This window comes from Polypterus senegalus, chromosome 9 (assembly GCF_016835505.1).
Source record: "Polypterus senegalus isolate Bchr_013 chromosome 9, ASM1683550v1, whole genome shotgun sequence".
Lineage (NCBI taxonomy): Eukaryota > Metazoa > Chordata > Cladistia > Polypteriformes > Polypteridae > Polypterus > Polypterus senegalus.
In genome coordinates, this window is record NC_053162.1 from 28,330,472 (window position 1) to 28,350,270 (window position 19,799).

The 19,799-nt window shown below is 38.1% G+C and overlaps 1 protein-coding gene across 3 annotated transcripts in view; it reads right to left on the reverse strand.

Moving 5' to 3' along the window:
* Positions 1–19,799, reverse strand: part of LOC120535158 (rab GTPase-activating protein 1) — a 243,125-nt gene that overhangs the window by 39,283 nt on the left and 184,043 nt on the right. For all 3 annotated transcript variants that reach the window (XM_039762787.1, XM_039762786.1, XM_039762788.1), the window contains 2 exons: positions 15,923–15,964; positions 786–914 (listed from right to left, as the gene is read on the reverse strand). In XM_039762787.1, the coding sequence (XP_039618721.1) occupies positions 786–914; positions 15,923–15,964 (171 nt within the window). The remainder of the gene's footprint in view (positions 1–785; positions 915–15,922; positions 15,965–19,799) is intronic.

Consider the following 19,799-nt stretch of genomic DNA (forward strand, 5'->3'; position numbering starts at 1 on the left):
CAACTAGACGCCTCCAATTGACTCAATTACTGAAAGACAAGAAATTCTTGGCTTTTTGCAGACAACCTCAGGAAGAACAATTTTACTCATGGTCCTGAGGCACAGAAAAGTCCATCCACACAGAAAAGTAAATGTAATCAGCAAAGAAATAATAAAAAATCATTTCAAATATAAAAAGTCAGAAAGCCCCATTTTAGTTGCCACCTAGTGTCATTACAGAATAGCAGATTGTAGCATGTTCGACTGCAATCCTCTTGGTTTCTAGTCTTGGCAGTATCATTTAGTTTTCATCTTATTTATATTACATATACAAAAATGGTTCCAGAATAATATTCAACACTAAGTGATATCAAAACTTGCTTATTTCTCAATCCAATGCAAATGATGCTGTTTACGAGGAAGTAATGTAAGTTTTAGGGAGATACATATATTTTCAGCAATGCTTTTTTAAAATTATATATTAAAACTGTGTCCTTACTATTAGATTCTATAATTAAAAAGGCATTCAATTTTATGAAACGCATTGGAATATTACATTTATTAAACATTATTACCACCATGTTAAAAAAAATAAAATACTGAAACTTGTTGTTTCATATCATGTCCAGAATAACCCATCCATTTCTTATGTACCACGATGTGCATTTCTTTTACTTTTTCATTTTAAACAGGACAAAAATCATTCTTTTGACAAAACTAGTACAGCACATTTCACATCATTATACATTAAACTATTACAAGGTAAATAGCATACACCTGTTAGGTACCCAGAGCATTTTTTTTACCTTCATGCTGCATGCCAGCTCCATCAACTTTTTGGCATTTTCTTCTGATCTGTACCTTTTAGGGACTGGAACACGGAAGAATTTTAAAGCCCCTTCAAAGTCTGTTGAAAGGAGATCATCTTTTGAAGTCTAAAGACACAAAAACAAACAGAATGTTCACAGTCATAGACAAGGAATTTACTTCACAGCCTTTGGATAGCATGGTTTCAGATGGCTTTCACTTTCCACACACAGAAAAGTTGCAAGCCACCACAAGCCATGCTAGGGAACATAACATGATATAATCTAAATATGACATAGAAAACATACAAAATGAGAAACCAGCAATAGAGCATAAACAAGAAGTGCAGTTTCAATGATTTTAGCTTTTGGTGTTCTGAAGGAAAAACATATGCTTTGTAAGTAATTTTTACACATTGGTTCTTTACAGAAAAATAGCTCACGAACTGCAATATCTGCCTAACAGAAAAGTAAGAAAACATATAAAGATGGACATCATTTAGAATTCAAGTTCCACATTGCTGTAAGCATGTACGATTTAGACAACTGGAGCTATCTTAAAAAAAAAAAAAATACCTTTACTGAATTTTAAAATATTGGTGAAAGCACACAGAACACAAAACGAAATTTATATGGTACTCAAAACGCAAAAATTCTATGGTATAATTCCTGAAATACCTATGCTTTGCCCAAGGCAGGTGTTGCTTCTTTGTGTGCTACTCAGTTCAACATAGTTAACTACCATTTTATCATTTCACCAATTTAATTCTTCAATACAAGTTTCAAATACCTAACAGTTAGATCCATAAGTATACGGACAGTAATGCAATTTTCATAATTTGGGCTCTATATGCTACCACAGTAGATTTGAAAAGAAGAAATTACAGAATTGAAGTGAAGGCTTTTAGCATTAATTCAAAAGGTTTAACAGAAATATGAGCAATTTAGAAATGACATTTTTTATACATGTCCACCCATTTTCAGGGGCTCAAAAGTATTTGGATCATAGCCAGGTGTGAACAGGTCCCTCATTATTTTATAATATTACCAAGACTGCTTATTTCCATCTAATCAACATGGAAAGGGTATGATATCTTATAACATTTAAAGATGCCAAAAAATTAACATGCATTTGTATTTAGCCGACTAGATTACTGCAATGCTATCCTATCATGACTAGCTAAAAAGGATGTAAATTGGCCACAGCTTGTCCAGAATGCAGCACCAAGAATTTTAACAAAAAGGAAAAAATATGAGCAAATATCCTCAATAGTAATATCTTTACATTTGCTTCCAGTGTCCTTTAGAATCAATTTTAAAATATACTGCTCACAAAAATTAAAGGAACACTTTACAGAAACACATTAGATACATCAGATCTCAATATGAAGTTGGATATCTATACAAATAACGACAGGGCAATGTCTTAGGAACAAAAGGATGCCAAGTCTTTTAATGGAAATAAAAGTTTTCTGCCTACAGAGGGCTCAATTGTGTAGACACCCTAAAATCAGAGTGAAATGAAGATGTGGCAGGCTAGTCCATTTTTCAAAAACTTAATTTCTGCTACTCAAAATGCTTTTCAGTATCTTGTGTGGCCCCCACGAGCTTGTATGCATGCTTGACAACGTTGGGGCATGCTCCTAATGAGACGACAGATGGTGTCTTGTGGCATTTCCTCCCAGATCTGTATGAGGGCATCCCTGAGCTGTTGTACAGTCTGAGGAGCAACCTGGCGGCGCCTAATGGACCGAAACATAATGTCCCACAGATGTTCTATTGGGTTAAGTCAGGGGCTCGTGAAGGCCATTCAATTGTTTCAATTCCTTCATCCTCCAGGTACTGCCTGCATACTCTTGCCACATGAGGCCGGGCATTGTCGTGCATTAGGAGGAAACCAGGACCTACTGCACCAGCGTAGGGTCTGACAATGGGTTCAAGGATTTCATCTCGATACCTTATGGCAGTCAGAGCACCATTTCCTACGCAGTAGATGTCTGTGCGTCCCTCCACGGATATGCTTCCCCAGACCATCACTGACCCACCACCAAACCTGTCATGTTGAACGACGTTGCAGGCAGCATATCGTTCTCCTTGTCTTCTCCAGACTCTTTCACGTCTATCACAGCTGCTCAGGGTGAACCTGCTCTCGTCTGTAAAAAGTACAGGGCGCCAGTGGCGGACTTGCCAATTCTGGCGTTCTTAAGCAAATTAGTCGAGCTCCACGGTGCTGGGCAGTGAGCACAGGGCCCACTACAGGACGTCGGGCCCTCAGGCCATCTTCATGAAGTCTGTTCCTGATTGTTTGGGTAGAGACATTCACACCAGTGGCCCTCTGGAGGTCATTCTGTAGGGCACGAGCAGTGCTCAGCCTGTTCCGCTTTGCACAAAGGAGCAGGTATCGGTCCTGCTGATGGGTTGAGGACCTTCTACGGCCCTGTCCAGCTCTCCGAGAATAACAGCCAGTCTCCTGAAATCTCCTCCATGTTCTGGAGATTGTGCTGGGAGACACATTAAACCTTCTTGCTGCAGCACGTGTGGATGTGCTATCCTGGAGAAGTTGGACAACCTGTGCAACTTCTGTAGGGTTAAGGAATCGCCTCATACTGCCAGTAGAGATGATTACTCAAGCCAAAACTAGCACGAGTGGAAAACCAGCCAAAAAAGATCAAGAGGGAGAAACTTGAAATGACCTCCACATGTAAAATCAGTCCTGTTTTGAGGGTTTTCTAATTGTTGCCACTTTAGTGCACCTGTCGTTAAGTCCATGAACACCAATACAGCTGAAAGTGATTAACAATGACCTCAGCTGCTTAACCAACCAGGAAATTATCAGACATGTTTAATTGATTTCATGCCAGGCCCAATAAAAAAGTGTTCCTTTAATTTTTGTGAGCAGTGTACTTCTATTTGTATATAAGGCTTTAAACAATCTTGCTCCTATCTACATCTGAGATTGTTTGTTTCCTTGTGTACCAAATCACAATCTTAGATCTACAAATTCTGGTTTGCTCATTATTCTTATATCTAAGCATAAAAAAAAAACTGGTGAGGTAGCTTTCTGCAATTATACACCTAAAATTTTGAAAAATTTATCAATAGAAACATGTCAGGCTAATTCTGTGGAACATTTCAAAAGTGTTCTAAAAACCCTTTTTTAAATCTGGCTTTCCAGTAAATATATCATAATATAGTGATCTGATTATAAGTTTAGCTCCTTGATGTGTTAATAAGTACCCAGCATTAATCTATTGCTTTTTTTGTCTTCCATCCTATACCCATACCTGCTTAGAGTGCTCTATTCTGCAGTCACCTGGGGCCTCATATATAATGCCGTGTGCAGAAGTCACACTAAAACATGGCATATGGACAAAATTGGAAATGTGTGTACATACAAAAAAAATCAGATGCACAAAACTGTGCGCAAGTCAACTTCCATGCACTTCCGCTTCATAAATCCCAGATAGCAAGAGATGTAATACACATGCACGCAACTGCCACCCCACCTGACTCCTCCCAGAATTTCATATATTTGAATACAGTGATCCCTCGCTATATCACGCTTCGACTTTCGCGTCTTCACTTCATCGCGGATTTTATATGTAAGCATATCTAAATATATATCGCAGATTTTTCGCTGGTTCGCGGATTTCTGCGGACAGTGGGTCTTTTAATTTATGGTACATGCTTCCTCAGTTTGTTTGCCCAGTTGATTTCATACAAGGGACGCTATTGGCAGATGGCTTAGAAGCTACCCAATCAGAGCATGTATTACATATTAACTAAAACTCCTCAATCCTATAAGATATGCTTGATTATTCTTTTGACTGCTTGATTGTTTGCTTGTCTCTGCCTCTATCTCACCCTCTCTGACATTCTCTGCGCCTGACGGAGGGGTGTGAGCAGAGGTATGTAAATCAATATAAATAGCCCTTTTATTGAGTGTTTTGTTAAAAGACAATGGTAAAAGCACATATAAAAAAAAAAAGATTTCACCAAATGCGAAGTAGAGGCAAGGAAATACTTACTTTTTGGTGGGTTAGGCAGTGGTATGAGCAACAAAAGGAACTTGATGGAATGACACTGATAAAGTGCTGTGCTGATAAAGACAAGCAGCAAGCAGCCAAGTATCCCATCCCCCCCACCGCTGCAGAATGTGCACAATGTTCTCCTAGCTCATGCCTTGTTTGATTATCTGGGAGTGAAGTGCTGGAGTTTTAGAGAGGAAATAATAGATCGTTATGCATTTCATGTGTGTTCCATTTCTACAATAATCTGTGTAAACACATTATTAAAACAGAAACGTTTTTCATATTTTAGTAGTAAATGACAAAATGTTGGCATAAACTACATATAATGTGTGAAGCCTGAAGGTTCACAAAAGGTTCAAGGACGATACAACAGCTTCCCTGGTGTAGCGGTAAGATTTGCTGACTTGTAATCAAGAGTTCCCGGTTTAATCCCGACTGCCTCCTATATTTACCGTTTTCAGTAGTGAGCTGCTCTTATTGTTGATATTAAACAGTACACACATACATTTGGTTTACGTTTGTAACAGACGGTGTACATTTTTTTTCTCACTTTTATTCTCTGTCATGATCACGATACATACTACCGCACCCCAGGAATCTGAAGCTGTTAGTTTTTATTTGAAACTGGGAATAACTGTAGATGTGAGTGGTGCTTTGAGGCAATGGAACTGAACATTCTCTGATCTGGAGGGATAAAAGCTAACACACAAACGCTGGCGAATCTGCCTTCTTCGTATCTCACCGTCACTTGATCTTTTTTATTCAGTTTTATTGAGTGTTCCTGCTTACGCTGAATTAGTATGCGCCTTAAGGCTATTTGATTTTATCCAATACAGTGGTACCTTGAGTTTAATTCATTCTGTGACCAAGCTCGTAAGTCAAAATGCTCACATCTCAAATCAATTTTCCCCATTGAAATTAATTGAAATGAGATTAATTTGTCCCAGCCCCCAAAAAACCACCCCAATTTTTTATTAAATGTTTTCAACATAACAAAAATGTATTTATAATGAACAAATATTGTATATAAACAAAATAAAACCTAATACATAAAAGAGAATCTAAAGAAATAAACAGATGTTGGCGGAGCCGATAAGCGTATTGTATTTTTTTTTCTTTTACTTCACTTTTACATAACTTAATTTTCTTCTTCACTAGTTTTTTTCTTTTTAGCCACACATTCGTCACTTTCATTCGCAGGGTGTTTAAATAGAAACCTTTCCAAGGAGCTTTTCTTCTTCCTCCCCTTTAAAATGTTTCTGAAATTAGTTAGGCAAGTGTCATTAAATAATGCCGCAGCATGACCAGTTGCAACTTTTTCAGGGTGTTTCTTTTCAATAAAGTCCGAAACTTTTTCCCACATTGCCAACACTTCCTTTATCTCACTTAAAGAGATAACCTCTTCCACCTCTGGCTCCTCTGCAATACCAATCTCCTGCAGAGCCTCCATATGATGCTGTGTCTGTAGTTCCGTCAACTCTTCCGTCATCAGTTCCTCGGAATGTGCGACGACAAGCTCTTTGATGGCTCATATTTCGAATTTTGGCTCGTAACTCAAGGCAAAAAATTGACCTAGTGACGGCTCGTATCTCAAAAAACTCCTACGTTGGGGCACTCGTATCTCAAGGTACCACTGTATATTAATGCTCCAACTCATTCTTTCGGTCATACCCTTGATCTCATTCTTATACGTGGTATTTCAGTTAATATTGATATATGTGATGTTTTTACGGACCACTTTTCTCTAATGATGGATTTGAATATTACTGTTGATGTTGCTACTACAAAGCTGTGCCTCATGCTATTCTGACTTTTAAAGTTTTTCTATTATATCTGATTTTAAAAATACATTCTTGAGTCTTGATATACAAGGCCAGTGTGACAGTATTGACGATTCTACCTTAGCTTTAAATTCATCATGTAAAATGTTTTTAAACTCAATTGCTCCCCTCAAGATACGCTGTAAAAAGTGAAGACCAGCTCCTTGGCTTAATGCACTACACAGCAGCTGCACTGCTCCTAAGGGATGGCTGAGAAACGCAGGAAGACAAACAGGTTGACTGTATCTAAACAGATTTTTAGGACTGCTCTGTTCAAATTCCAGGCTGCAGTTAAGAATCATAAACAAGATTACTTTCCTGATTTGGTATCCTTTAATTCTAATAAACCTGGGATCTTATTTAATACTAGCCAACCTGCGGCATACCATGCGCCGCATAATCAGGCTTTTTAATGATTTTTTAAGCACAGGGAGAAAAATAACATTTGAAAAATTGGTAATGTAATAAATCAGCAAAAAAAGCAACACTGTAACAATGCACGGAATGAACCAACACACAATCGTCCGTGACTGAAAACTGGCGGACCGCCAACGCTCATGTGCCCACCTCCAACTCGTCACTTGAGTCGTTGTCGTCTTTGCACAGTCCAGATTCACCTGTGACTCACGTAGACTTTCCGTGTTCCTGCAGGAGCATCTAAGACAACGCATGTTTGTCGCGGATGCGAATTGCTGTATGTAGCGTGTAAAACAGTTTGCTATGGTGCATGCGGTCGTGCGTCGTAACCGAAAACTCGGTTTTTAAAGACTGCTTAATTCATTGTGTTTTAAGCTCAGTTGTAAAGGATTGTTTTAAGGATCCCATGGGATACCTCTCGCAAACCGTTTTACACGTTGCACATGGCAATTCACCTCCGGCGGTGCTCCATCCTGCGTGCGCCATAGGTGTCTTACTTGTCGGCGGCTTAGTGAATCCACAACCCTTCCGGCGTGCTTTCCATGGGTGTCTTGCCTTAGTGAATTATATTTATGTATGTGTATATATATATATATATATATATATATATATAGATAATTAATGTGGTTATTTATCCCCATTCAGACACAGGATTAATAGTAGTGTTCTTTCATGTGAGCAGTTCCTTTCATTCTTTTGTCAGCAAAATTGATACTATCTGCTCTGGCATTTCTCCCACTGATTATGTACTTCTGTTGTTAATCATGGTATTGTCTTGGAACTTTCGATGTTTCACTTTCACAGCTAAAAGGTACTATTGATACACTTAAAACTTACTTTCAATCCTCTTGAGGTTATTCCATCACACCTCTTAGCTTTTGATGTTCTGGATCCATTTTTGTTAGTTATAATCAATGTTTCTGTTAGTGAGGGGGTTGTGCCCGCACTATTTTAACCATGCGGTGGTGCAACTTTGTCTAAAAAAGGCAGATTTAGATCCTGGAGTGTTAGCCAATTTTTGCCTGATGTTCCAATTGCCATCTCTGGCTAAAATATTAGAAATAATTATTTATAATCAATTGATTGATCATCTTAACACCAATAATTTATTTGAGTTCTACCAATGTGGCTTTCAGCATTATTATAGTGTTGAGACAACTCTCCTGAATTAATGGTATCTTATTACTGACTCAGGTGGGGCTGCAGTCCTTGTCCTCCCAGATCTTTCTGCAGCTTTTGACACTACTGATTATTACATCTTGCTGTTGTGGCTTGCACAGCTAGTTGGGCTTAAAGGGGTTGCTCTCAAGTTCATATCTTGCTGGTAGACACTTTTTAGAGTCTTAATTCTTTGTTCTCGTCTACTGCTCCTGTTAAATGTGGTATTCCTCAAAGATCTATTTTGGGTCCTATTTTATTTTCTATATATGTTCATCCTATAGGAGCTATTTTCAGGAAATGTAGTATTTCTTTTTACTGTTATGCTGATGATACACAGGTTTATAGTCCCATGTGTAACTTTGCAAATAGGCAATACAATTGTCTTTTTGAGCAAAGATCCTGGATGGCTGTCAATTTTCTTGATCTCAATGAAAATAAAATGGAAGTGTTGATAGCTATTCCTTCAGCCAAAGCTCAGATTGGTCTTGAACTTCTCGGCTCTTTCACTTGCTTCTGCAAACCTCAAGTCTGTATTCTTAGTGTTGTTTTTGACAGTAACCTCTCTTTTGAGAAACAGATTAACTCTGTAGTCAAGAGCTGCTATTTTCAGCTTTGTCTTTTAGCGAAGGTCAAACCTTTTTTTTTGTCTCCTAGTAATCTTGAGAAAGCTACTCCTACTCATGCTTTTAGCTTTTCTCGGCTTGATTACTGCAATTCGTTGCATTCTTGGATCAGCAAATACCTGATACACAGGTTGCAGTTGGTTCAGAATACTGTTGCTCGTTTTTTGGTTGGTGTAAGGAAGTTTCTGTTTATCCAATATTAGCTTCTTTACACTGGCTACCTGTTAGTTTCAGAAATGACTTGAAAGCTTTGTTGGTAGTTTTTAAATTATTACATGGATATGCTCCTGCCTATTTATCTGAATTGTGTGTTTTACACCATTCATGTAGAGAGGTTAGATTTACTGGTCAGTTGTCTCTTATGGTCCCTCACACTAAGTGCAAAACTAAGGGGGACAAAGCTTTTTGCAGCTGCTGCACCTCATCTGTGGAACTCTTTAACTCGATACTTTAAGGCAGGGGTGTCAAAGTCTTAATGAGGGTCGAGCAGAAAGTTGTGAAAAAAAGGACATTTAATACAATTCTAATTTTAAATGTAGACATATAACTTGACAAGTAACTGTGTTCAATAAAAATATAGTTTGATTCATATAGTTTTCCGAAGTTTGTTCATTTAGAAAAAATGATTAAAAAAAAATAGTATTTATCGAATACTGAACAGTACTTTAGTACAAAAAGATAACTGCACAATTAAACAATCCACATACAACAAAATAATCACATGTAACAAAATAAAAAATAAGGTCTTTGTTACCAGTACTGGTTATAAAAGCAAAATATTTTTATCAAACTCTGAACATTTTTCTGTGAAAATAACTTCACAATTAACAAAAACATGGATCACTGTACTTAATAACAAATAAGGTAATGGTTATCAGAAAAATAGTTAATGCAAAAAATAATAACAATAAAGAAATTAACTAAAAAATCATCCCAGATTATATAGTTTTCTGTGGAAACTTAAATGAACACAAATATATATTACATCTATACTAATAAAAGGCAAAGCCCTCACTCACTCACTCACTCATCACTAATTCTCCAACTTCCCGTGTAGGTAGAAGGCTGAAATTTGGCAGGCTCATTCCTTACAGCTTACTTACAAACGGCCAACTTACTTGGAAGGCTGACCCCATCTTCACGAAATTTGGTAGGTGGCTTCCCTGCGCTAACCAAAATGTACGTACTTATTTCGGTGGTATGACGCCACTGTCGGCCGCCATATTGAACTTTCCATCGTCACTAATTCTCCAACTTCCCGTGTAGGTAGAAGGCTGAAATTTGGCAGGCTCATTCCTTACAGCTTACTTACAAAAGTTAAGCAGGTTTCATTTCGAAATTCTACTTTTTACGGTCATAACGGTCAACAACGTCCGCCATGTAGAACTTTCTTATTTATGACTCCATCTTCACGAAATTTGGTTGGAGGCTTCCCTGTGCTAACCGAAACCGATGTACGTACTTATTTCGGTGGTATGATGCCACTGTCGGCCACCATATTGAACTTTTCAACGATCTTTGTTACTTATGGGCCCATCTTCAAGAAATTTGGTACGCGGGTTCCCAACGCTAACTGAATCCTACTTATGTACATATATACACGTCCATAGCCTGCAGCTCTGTCACCGTGTGAGGCGACGTTGGGTCACCCATCCCAACGCCTCCCACGTTGTTGGCTGCCTGCCTATATAAGGCCATCCGTCACTCCAATTTCTACATTCCCTTCCTTGCTTCGCCACGGGATTCATGTCTCCCTGCTGAAAACTACAGCCTTTTTATTTAATCCACGGCTTCTCCAGTGTTTTATTGTTCATTTATTATGATTATAGTTATTGTGTGGGTATTTTAGACTTACTTTACATTGTTCAGGTACCCATTTCCTTTATCATTCCAACCGTACCTCCATTAACATGTCTATCGAGGTGAGCACCATCGATCAAAGATTACCGAGTGGTTTCCATGCCCAAGGATGGCACCTGCCTTTTCCATTCTCTTTCTAACATATTGCACGGCCATATCAGGCTCACTCTTGATATCCGGAGGAACATTGTGCCTTATGTATTGAATGACTGGGACAGGTTCAAGGTGTGGACTGATGACGGTACAGGAGATAATTATACTACACAGGAGCACTAGAAGAGTAAAATGCTTAAGCCCATCACCTATGGTTCTGCATGTGAGTTGATGGCTACCGCTGAATTGTTCAGTTGTCGCTTTCAAGTGTACTGAAATGGCCAAATATTTTACACCTTTGGACAACCGCCAATGCCTCTTAAACATCTTAGATTGACAGGTGACGATTTGAGTAGTGGACACTTTGATGTTTATGAATGCTTAAACTCTCAAAAGCTGGATGTGAAGTTATTGATGAAACCGGTTGTGTGCTTACAATGCTTGACAGATGCCGAACGACACTTCAACACAAGTCCTGCAAATACCAACGTAATTGAAACAAACCATGAAACTCAAACCGATTATGACAGCAGCAATCCAAGCTGTGAGGTTTGAGGCAAGATTACTTTTCACATGGCCAACTGTACGTTGCATGCTCAAGAGCAAGCTCAGCGCACAGCTTGGTCATATTACAACCGGATGGCTGAACTGACAACGTGGCATCTAAAGAGATCTTTAACAAATAATTATTGGTATATTTTCCCTCAGTTTAAAAAGGTTTAATTTTCTTCTTAATAAAAATTTTAAGGCAGTACTTCGCCACTGCGAAGCGCGGGTATTTTGCTAGTATAATAATATAATGCCAGACCTATGCAAAATGACAATTTTTAAGTAATGTCTTTTTCATTCTACTCTTACCAGATAATCAGCACCTTTTCTTGGAAATGATCACATCTATTCTAGGTTTAATTCCCTGTGCCATGCCACTTTTAATACCAAGCCTAGATGCTGGTCTGTGAGGCGGGATTTGTGGGACGTCTTGTTGTCAGTTTCGGAGAACGGAGAACATTTATTTGCATGAGTAGCTGCTTCCGAACATAGACATGATGATATTTATTCCTAGGATTCTAGTTTTATTTATTTACTTATTTATATTCATTTATTTATTGTGTGTGGTTTTTGTTTTTTTTTTTCCCCGTCTATGTTCACTGTCTGCGGGGGCATATGCTAGCAAGTATTTCATTGTACATAGTACTTGTACACATGACAATAAAGAATTAATATTGAAATTACAGCGTGAAGGTGAACCTGTGGCATTGATTCTAGGAGAAGTAGTACAAATTCAGCAGCCCCAGCTGACTGGTACTGGGTCTTCGGAGCACTGTTATATTGCAATTCAATGAGTTATAACTGCAAGGACTCGGGCGCAACGTCAACATCAATTGCAAACAGATTTTTGATCACATCAAGGTTAAATTTCTGTGATTCGCAATCAGCAAATTTCCTGCTAAATTCTGTTTTGAGTGTGTTCAAGTTGTCAGTATAAACTTCTGCCAGCAATGGAATGGTGACTGTGTTGCTGACTAACTGACAAGTTCCTTGGCGCATTTGGCCCTCCCATAGACGCAGTTTCATTTGAAATGCCTTTACTAAGTCTCGCATTTCACTGATCAGCTGTTTTCAACCCAGGAGTTTTACATTCAGTTCACTGAGGTGCTCCGTTACATCACACATAAATGGCAAGTCGCTCAGCCACTTTTCATCCTCTAGCTCGGGGATGAGCTATTCTTTGCTCTCCATAAAACAAGTAATTTCAATGCAGGTGTCATATAATCTTTGCAAAACACTTTCACATGACTTAACCAACACACCTCCGTGTGGTATGGCACATCCTCGTGCACTGTGTTTTCCTCCTCTAAGTTCCCTGAATTGCCAGTGGCTCCAATCTTTGTGAATGAGTGAAGTTTACTATTTTGGTTACAACGGTCCTGACATGTCCCATGCCCAACATCATTCCACAGAGGGCTTCCGAATGAATGACGTAGTGGAAGGCTGTCAAATTTCCCCATTTGCTCCACCTTGCGCCAAACCAAACCAATCAAACCAAGAACATCCCTGCACATTGTAGGTCCACCATGCATTCTTAGGCTAACAAGTTTATTCCATTGCAGTACGTTTTTGCTGATGCACCGCTCCAATTGGCTGAAAATGTCCAGTCCAGTAATTGTCGCATGAATGGCCTTTACATCCAAAAGTTCCTCTGTGACAGCAAACTGAGCATCCACCCCTCAGATGAATATGGAAAGCTGGGTGGTGTCTGTCCCATCTGTACTCTCATCTATAGCCAACGAATACGCAACAAATTTCATAGTTTTAGATTTCAGCTGGACCTGTAAATCGGAGACTAGTTCATCCACCCAATTAGCCACAGTATTTCAGGAGAGGCTGATATTTGTAAATAACTGCTTCTTGTTCAGGCATATAACATCACATACCTTTTCCATGCAATTTTTTAGTGAACTACCCTATGTGAATGGTTTACACGCACTTCATATTTCCTCCACTATTATAAAGCTTGCCTTCATGGCTCCCTCACTCTGTTAATGCAAGTAAACATGTGTAGCTGTGGCTGAAGCTTGCATTTTAATTCTCCAACTTTTTGCAGTTGCTGCTCCTGGTCCATGCATCTAAAATACTCATGCTTCGTTTCGAAATGCCTCTGAAGGTAGTACTCTTTGAAAACTGCCATTGATTCGTGACATACGAGACACATTAGCTTCTGATTGAATTCACAGAATAAATATTCTATTTCCCATCTTTTTTGAAATTGTCTACATTCATTGTCCACTTTTCTTTTTTTGGCCATTGTTAATACTAGCTAAGTTTGGAGATGCAAGCTTCATTAATTTGTTTGTATTATAGGGTAATTATCTGAAAAAGCGTGAATGGAGCGCTACAGCACCTCATACGTTTAAATGTTATACTGTCACAAACTTCATTTTAAACACCAAAGCAAACACATGGGCCACATTAAGTTGACTATCACAATTTATTGGCAGGCCTGATTAAAAGTCATGGGGGGCTGTGTCTGGACCATGGGCCTTAATATTGAAACATGTGCTTTAAGGAGTCACCTTCAAGTGAATTGTTTAAAACTAGATTGAATATTCTATAGCTTTCAGTGACCTTCAGTGATACTGATAGTTTCCCTACTCTTGGTCCTCTTTCTTTTTTTAACTCAATGCTGGCTGTATTTTGTTTTATTGTAGTTTATTTCTGTTTCTATTTTTGTTCTTTGTATGTTTTAATGTAAAGCAGTTGGCTACAGCATTGCTGATGTTTTAAATGTGCTATATAAATAAACTGACATTGATATTTTGTATCTTTTAATTAACTTTAATAACAACAAACTGTTTCTACTCAATGGGTTGCTATGTATATATACCTAGGTAAAATGTGTGTATATATATATATATATATATATATATATATATATATATATATATATATATATATACACATATATATATATATATATATATATATATATATATATATATATATATATATATATATATATATATACATACACACACAGGTAAACTTCCATTACAACAAACTTTCAAGGACTTAAAAAAAATTTTGTTGTAATGAGATTCTGTATTTGTAGCTATAGTGCTTTCTTTAACTTGTGTCCAAGCGTCTGCAATCATTTCAATAGCTTTTTTCGCGTTAATTTTAATCTCCTCCTGTCTAAAATTATGCTGACGAGAATTTTTCTCAGCACTTCTTTGCGATAATACACTTTCAGGGTGCACAGCAGAAATTGTGGCTGAAAGCTTGTGTGGGAGATCAGGCTTTAACATTACACAATTAAATGCCTAAAGTCCCATCTTAAGATGGTACTGTATGATCAATATTGAACTCTCTCTTAGAGAAAGAATTCAAAAGGTTAATCTTTCAAATTAACACAGACATCAAAAGACTAAAAGTTAGTGTTAACTCAACAGCTTTTCAAATTTTTTACTCTTTTCATAATAGTGATACACTCACTGACTGCTTTAGACACTACCAGCCTTACTGGTATGCAATCCCATTAAACAACAGAAAAACAAAAAAACAAATGCCACTAACATGGCTGAAATTGCTGAAACGGCTTTTTGGGTATGAACTGAACCAACCATTGATCTCTGGATCCTGTGATCCAATGCATCACAGTACCAAAATCATAAGTCAGAGGCATCTCTTCTGCAGTAAGTGAACAAGGAAGCTCAAAAATTATCTCAGAAACTCACTTCCATTTAAAATTCTCTTCATTCCTACTGAGTTAGCAGACTAGCTCTTTGCCCTGCATTTCAGAGGACTTTGGTCCTGTGGAAGGTTCATAAAGCTCAAAATTGAACAGTTTCAAGATTAGCTTCCATGTACATTTTTATGTTTGTGCATGATCAAACATGACAAAGTTTAACTTTAGCACCACATGAAGTCTCTTCACAGCAGACTAATACTCTAAAGATCATAGAAATGTCCATGTTTAATAAACAATCAAATTTCTTGTAATATAAAAAATCTGAAAACGAGCATACACTGCTGCATTTCATTTTAAATTTGACTCATCAGTCAACCTTTGAACATTCATTACACGGTTGAAGGTTGCAGGACAGATAACCTAACCTTGAAACACTGAACATATAAATATTCCATTTCCACTCCAGAACACAAACACATAACCACAATTATTGACCGTGGGGCCAGTTTAGAGTTGACAGTTAGTCAAACATTATTCTGTTTTATTCCAGGCAACCGTCAAAATCATTGTTAGAAATTTCCCTTTACAATATCAGGTTATGTTAAAACTCAATACAAGAATTAAAACAAAATTAATAAATTCAATTTATTTGAAAATGTAGTTATTCAGAGAACTATAGGAAGACCACTGAAAAAAGGAATTGTTTGGCTAACTCTGAATTCAAATACTTTAAATGAAAAACAAATTGCACTTAAATTGTTGCTCTGTGTCTACTAGAGTCACAGGTTTGCTAGACAATGTGTTCTGTACCACATTTTAAGGTATCTCAATATTCTTATTCTAACAATTCTAGACATTACGCTAATTATGATTTTTCCAGGCTGTGCAATGAAAATACATAATGCAAAAATCACTGAAATATTAATCATCAAAATCCACTTACCTTCAGCAGTGCAAGTGCAACATTGAAGATAACACTTATACCCTAAATAGAAAAAAAAGGAAAGATAAATCATTTGTAAAATAGCTGTCATGCTCTTATTTACACTTGCCAATTTCAAATTACTCTTTAATGAAAGACGAAGGTATTTAGTGATATGAAAGGGAAACTGCAATACCTGTAAGAAAACCCAAACAAACATAGTAAGAATGCAAAGTCCATACAGAAGACATATGATCATGGGATTCAAACCCAGAAATCTGGATTTTTGGGACTGCAGTGTCTACCGCAGTACCACCATGAAGAACTATAAAACTCATCCTTTAATAACTGAATTTTAGAAATGAATAAACTTTCTAAATTGAAAAGAGCAGAAAATGAACAATTGCAAGAATAAAACAAAAATGTGGTTTTGAAAAACAATAAAATGTTTAGTACCAAAATAATTCCATACTAAGGGCTAAATGTATTTTTCATATGTACATGTACAACACATGTATTCTATCCTATCATTTTCTTTGCCAGTTCCTCTCTCCCTCATATGAATATCAATTGCATTTATTCTGTTTTAGCAAAACATTAAGAAATCACTTTGTTTTCCTAAGGATGATTTTGACATTATTGCAATCTTTTTATAGTTGGATCTGAACCAAGTACACATTTCACAAATAGCCAATAATTCTTTAGTGGTGTTAAGACTTGAAAAAATATGCTGAATACAAGCAATTTGCACATTGCGCTAGACTTGTCCTCAGAAGATGCTTTTCAGAACTGAACAAGTTCCACTATCGCTAGAGATTTGCATGTTTACTGGCATAAAATATTATATTGCAGGGTAGATACAGGGTGCATGTTATGTTTAAGGCTTGCACCGTAAGTTTGCTATGTTTATCCGAGTACACTCACAGTTAAAGTTACTAATACTTCTTTGACCTGATTAGAAAAATGTCAAATTTTAAGTGTGTATTTAGTTAGACGTCACTCTGTGAGCTTAAAAAAGACAAACACTAACTAGTCAACACACACATTTCTGAACTTTGAATTATATACTTAAAGCCTGATGTGAATGTAGACGTAGAATAAAGAAAATATCTGCATTATGTTCAATCTCACAATAGTACTAGTACAATGGTACATAGTAGGTGGTACATAGAGGAACATAAGTATTTGAATACCCTGCGATTTTGCAAGTTCTCCCACTAAGAAATCACGGAGGGATCTGAAATTCACATTGTAGGTGCATTCCCACTGTGAGAGACAGAATGTAAAAAAAAAAGCAGGAAATCACATTGTATGATTTGTACAGAATTTATTTGTATTGCACTGCTGCACATACAGTGCATCCGGAAAGTATTCACTGCGCCTCACTTTTTCCACATTGTGTCATGTTACAGCCTTATTTCAAAATGGATTAAATTCATTTTTTTCCTCAGAATTCTACACACAACACCCCATAAGGACAACGTGAAAAAAGTTTCCTTGAGGTTTTTGCAAATTAATTAAAAATAAAAAAACTGAGAAATCACATGTACATAAGTATTCACAGCCTTTGCTCAATACTTTGTCGATGCACCTTTGGCAGCAATTACAGCCTCAAGTCTTTTTGAATATGATGCCACAAGCTTGGCACACCTACCTTTGGCCAGTTTCGCCCATTCCTCTTTGTAGCACCTCTCAAATTCCATCAAGTTGGATGGGAATCGTCGGTGCACAGCCATTTTAAGATCTCTCCAGAGATGTTCAATCGGATTCAAGTCTGGGCTTTGGCTGGGCCGCTCAAGGATATACACAGAGTTGTCCTGAAGGCACTCCTTTGATATCTTGGCTGTATGCTTAAGGTCGTTATCCTGCTGAAAGATGAACCGTCGCCCCAGTCTGAGGTCAAGAGCGCTCTGGCGCAGGTTTTCATCCAGGATGTCTCTGTACATTGCTGCAGTCATCTTTCCCTTTATCCTGACTAGTCTCCCAGTTTCTACTGCTGAAAAACATCCCCACAGAATGATGCTGCCACCACCATGCTTCACTGTAGGGATGGTATTGGCCTGGTGATGAGCGGTGCCTGGTTTTCTCCAAACATGACGCCTGGCATTCACACCAAAAAGTTCAATCTTTGTCACATCAGACCAGAGAATTTTGTTTCTCATGGTCTTGAGAGTCCTTCAGGTGCCTTTTGTCAATCTCCAGGCGGGCTGCCATGTGCCTTTTACTAAGGAGTGGCTTCCGTCTGGCCACTCTACCATACATGCCTGATTGGTGGATTGCTGCAGAGATGGTTGTCCTTCTGGAAGGATCTCCTCTCTCCACAGAGGACATCTGGAGCTCTGAAAGAGTGACCATCGGGTTCTTGGTCACCTCCCTGACTAAGGCCCTTCTCCCCCAATTGCTCAGTTTAGTTGGTCGGCCAACACTAGGAAGAGTCCTGTTGGTTTCGAACTTCTTCCACTTATGGATGATGGAGGCCACTGTGCTCATTGGGACCTTCAAAGCAGCAGAAATTTTTCTATAACCTCCCCCGGATTCGCGCCTCGACACAATCCTGTCTCAGAGGTCTACAGACAATTCCTTTGACTTCATGCTTGGTTTGTGCTCTGACATGAACTGTCAACTGTGAGACCTTATATAGACAGGTGTGTGTCTTTCCAAATCATGTCCAATCAACTGAATTTACCACAGGTGGACTCCAATTAAGCTGCAGAAACATCTCAAGGATGATCAGGGGAAACAGGATGCACCTGAGCTCAATTTTGAGCTTCATGGCAAAGGCTGTGAATACTTATGTACATGTAATTGCTCAGTTTTTTTTATTTTTAATAAATTTGCAAAAACCTCAAGTAAACTTTTTTCACATTGTCATTATGGGGTGTTGTGTGTAGAATTCTGAGGAAAAAAATGAATTTAATCCATTTTGGAATAAGGCTGTAACATAACAAAATGTGGAAAAAGTGATGCGCTGTGAATACTTTCCGGATGCACTGTAAGTATTTGAACACCTGAGAAAATCAGTGTTAATATTTGGTACAGAAGCCTTTGTTTGCAATTACAGAGGTCAAATGTTTCCCGTAGTTCTTGACCAGGTTCAATTCAACCGGAGAGCCCTTGCTATACAATGGGGTCTGGACAGAAGGTGCCTTCCTAAAGTCAACAATCATCTTTTTCGTTTTTTTCCACATTAAGAGAAAGACTGTTCCATTTGCCAGTCTGCTAATTGTCATGTCTTCATTTTGTAAGATGATTCATCTCCATTGCTGATGAGATCCACAACTATTGTGTCATCTGCAAATTAATGATGGTGTCAGAGCTTTATGCAGCCGAACAATCACAAGTCAGCGGAGTGAACAGAAGTGGGCGGAGTGCACAGCACTGGAGAACATTAGTGTTCAGTGTGATGGTACTGGAGATGGTGTTTCTGAAGCAGACTGTCTGGGGTCTCACTGTCAGTAAGTCCAGGACTCAGCTGCATAGGGAAGTGTTATAGCCTAGCACACCCAACTTCCCTATGAGCTTCCGAGAGATAATGGTGTTGAAAGCTGAACCGAGTTAATGGTAGACAATAATAGCATCTACAGTAGAACAGTTCAGTTGATATGCAAACTGGAGAGGGTCATGTAATATGGGAGTCCAGCTTTCAAGTTGCCTAAGACTAGCCAGTCAAAGCACTTCATGATGACAAGTGTGAATGCTACAGGGTAACAATTATTGAGGGAAGAGATTTCTTTAGCATGGGTATACAATAGTGGTGGTTTTGGAGCACTTGGGGAAAACTGCATGCCTCAGGGAAATGTTGAAGAATTCTGTAAAGATATCCGTTCTCTGATTTGCACATTCTCTGAGCACTCAGCCAAGTATGGTCTGGTGCAACAGTTTTGTGTGGGTTTACATT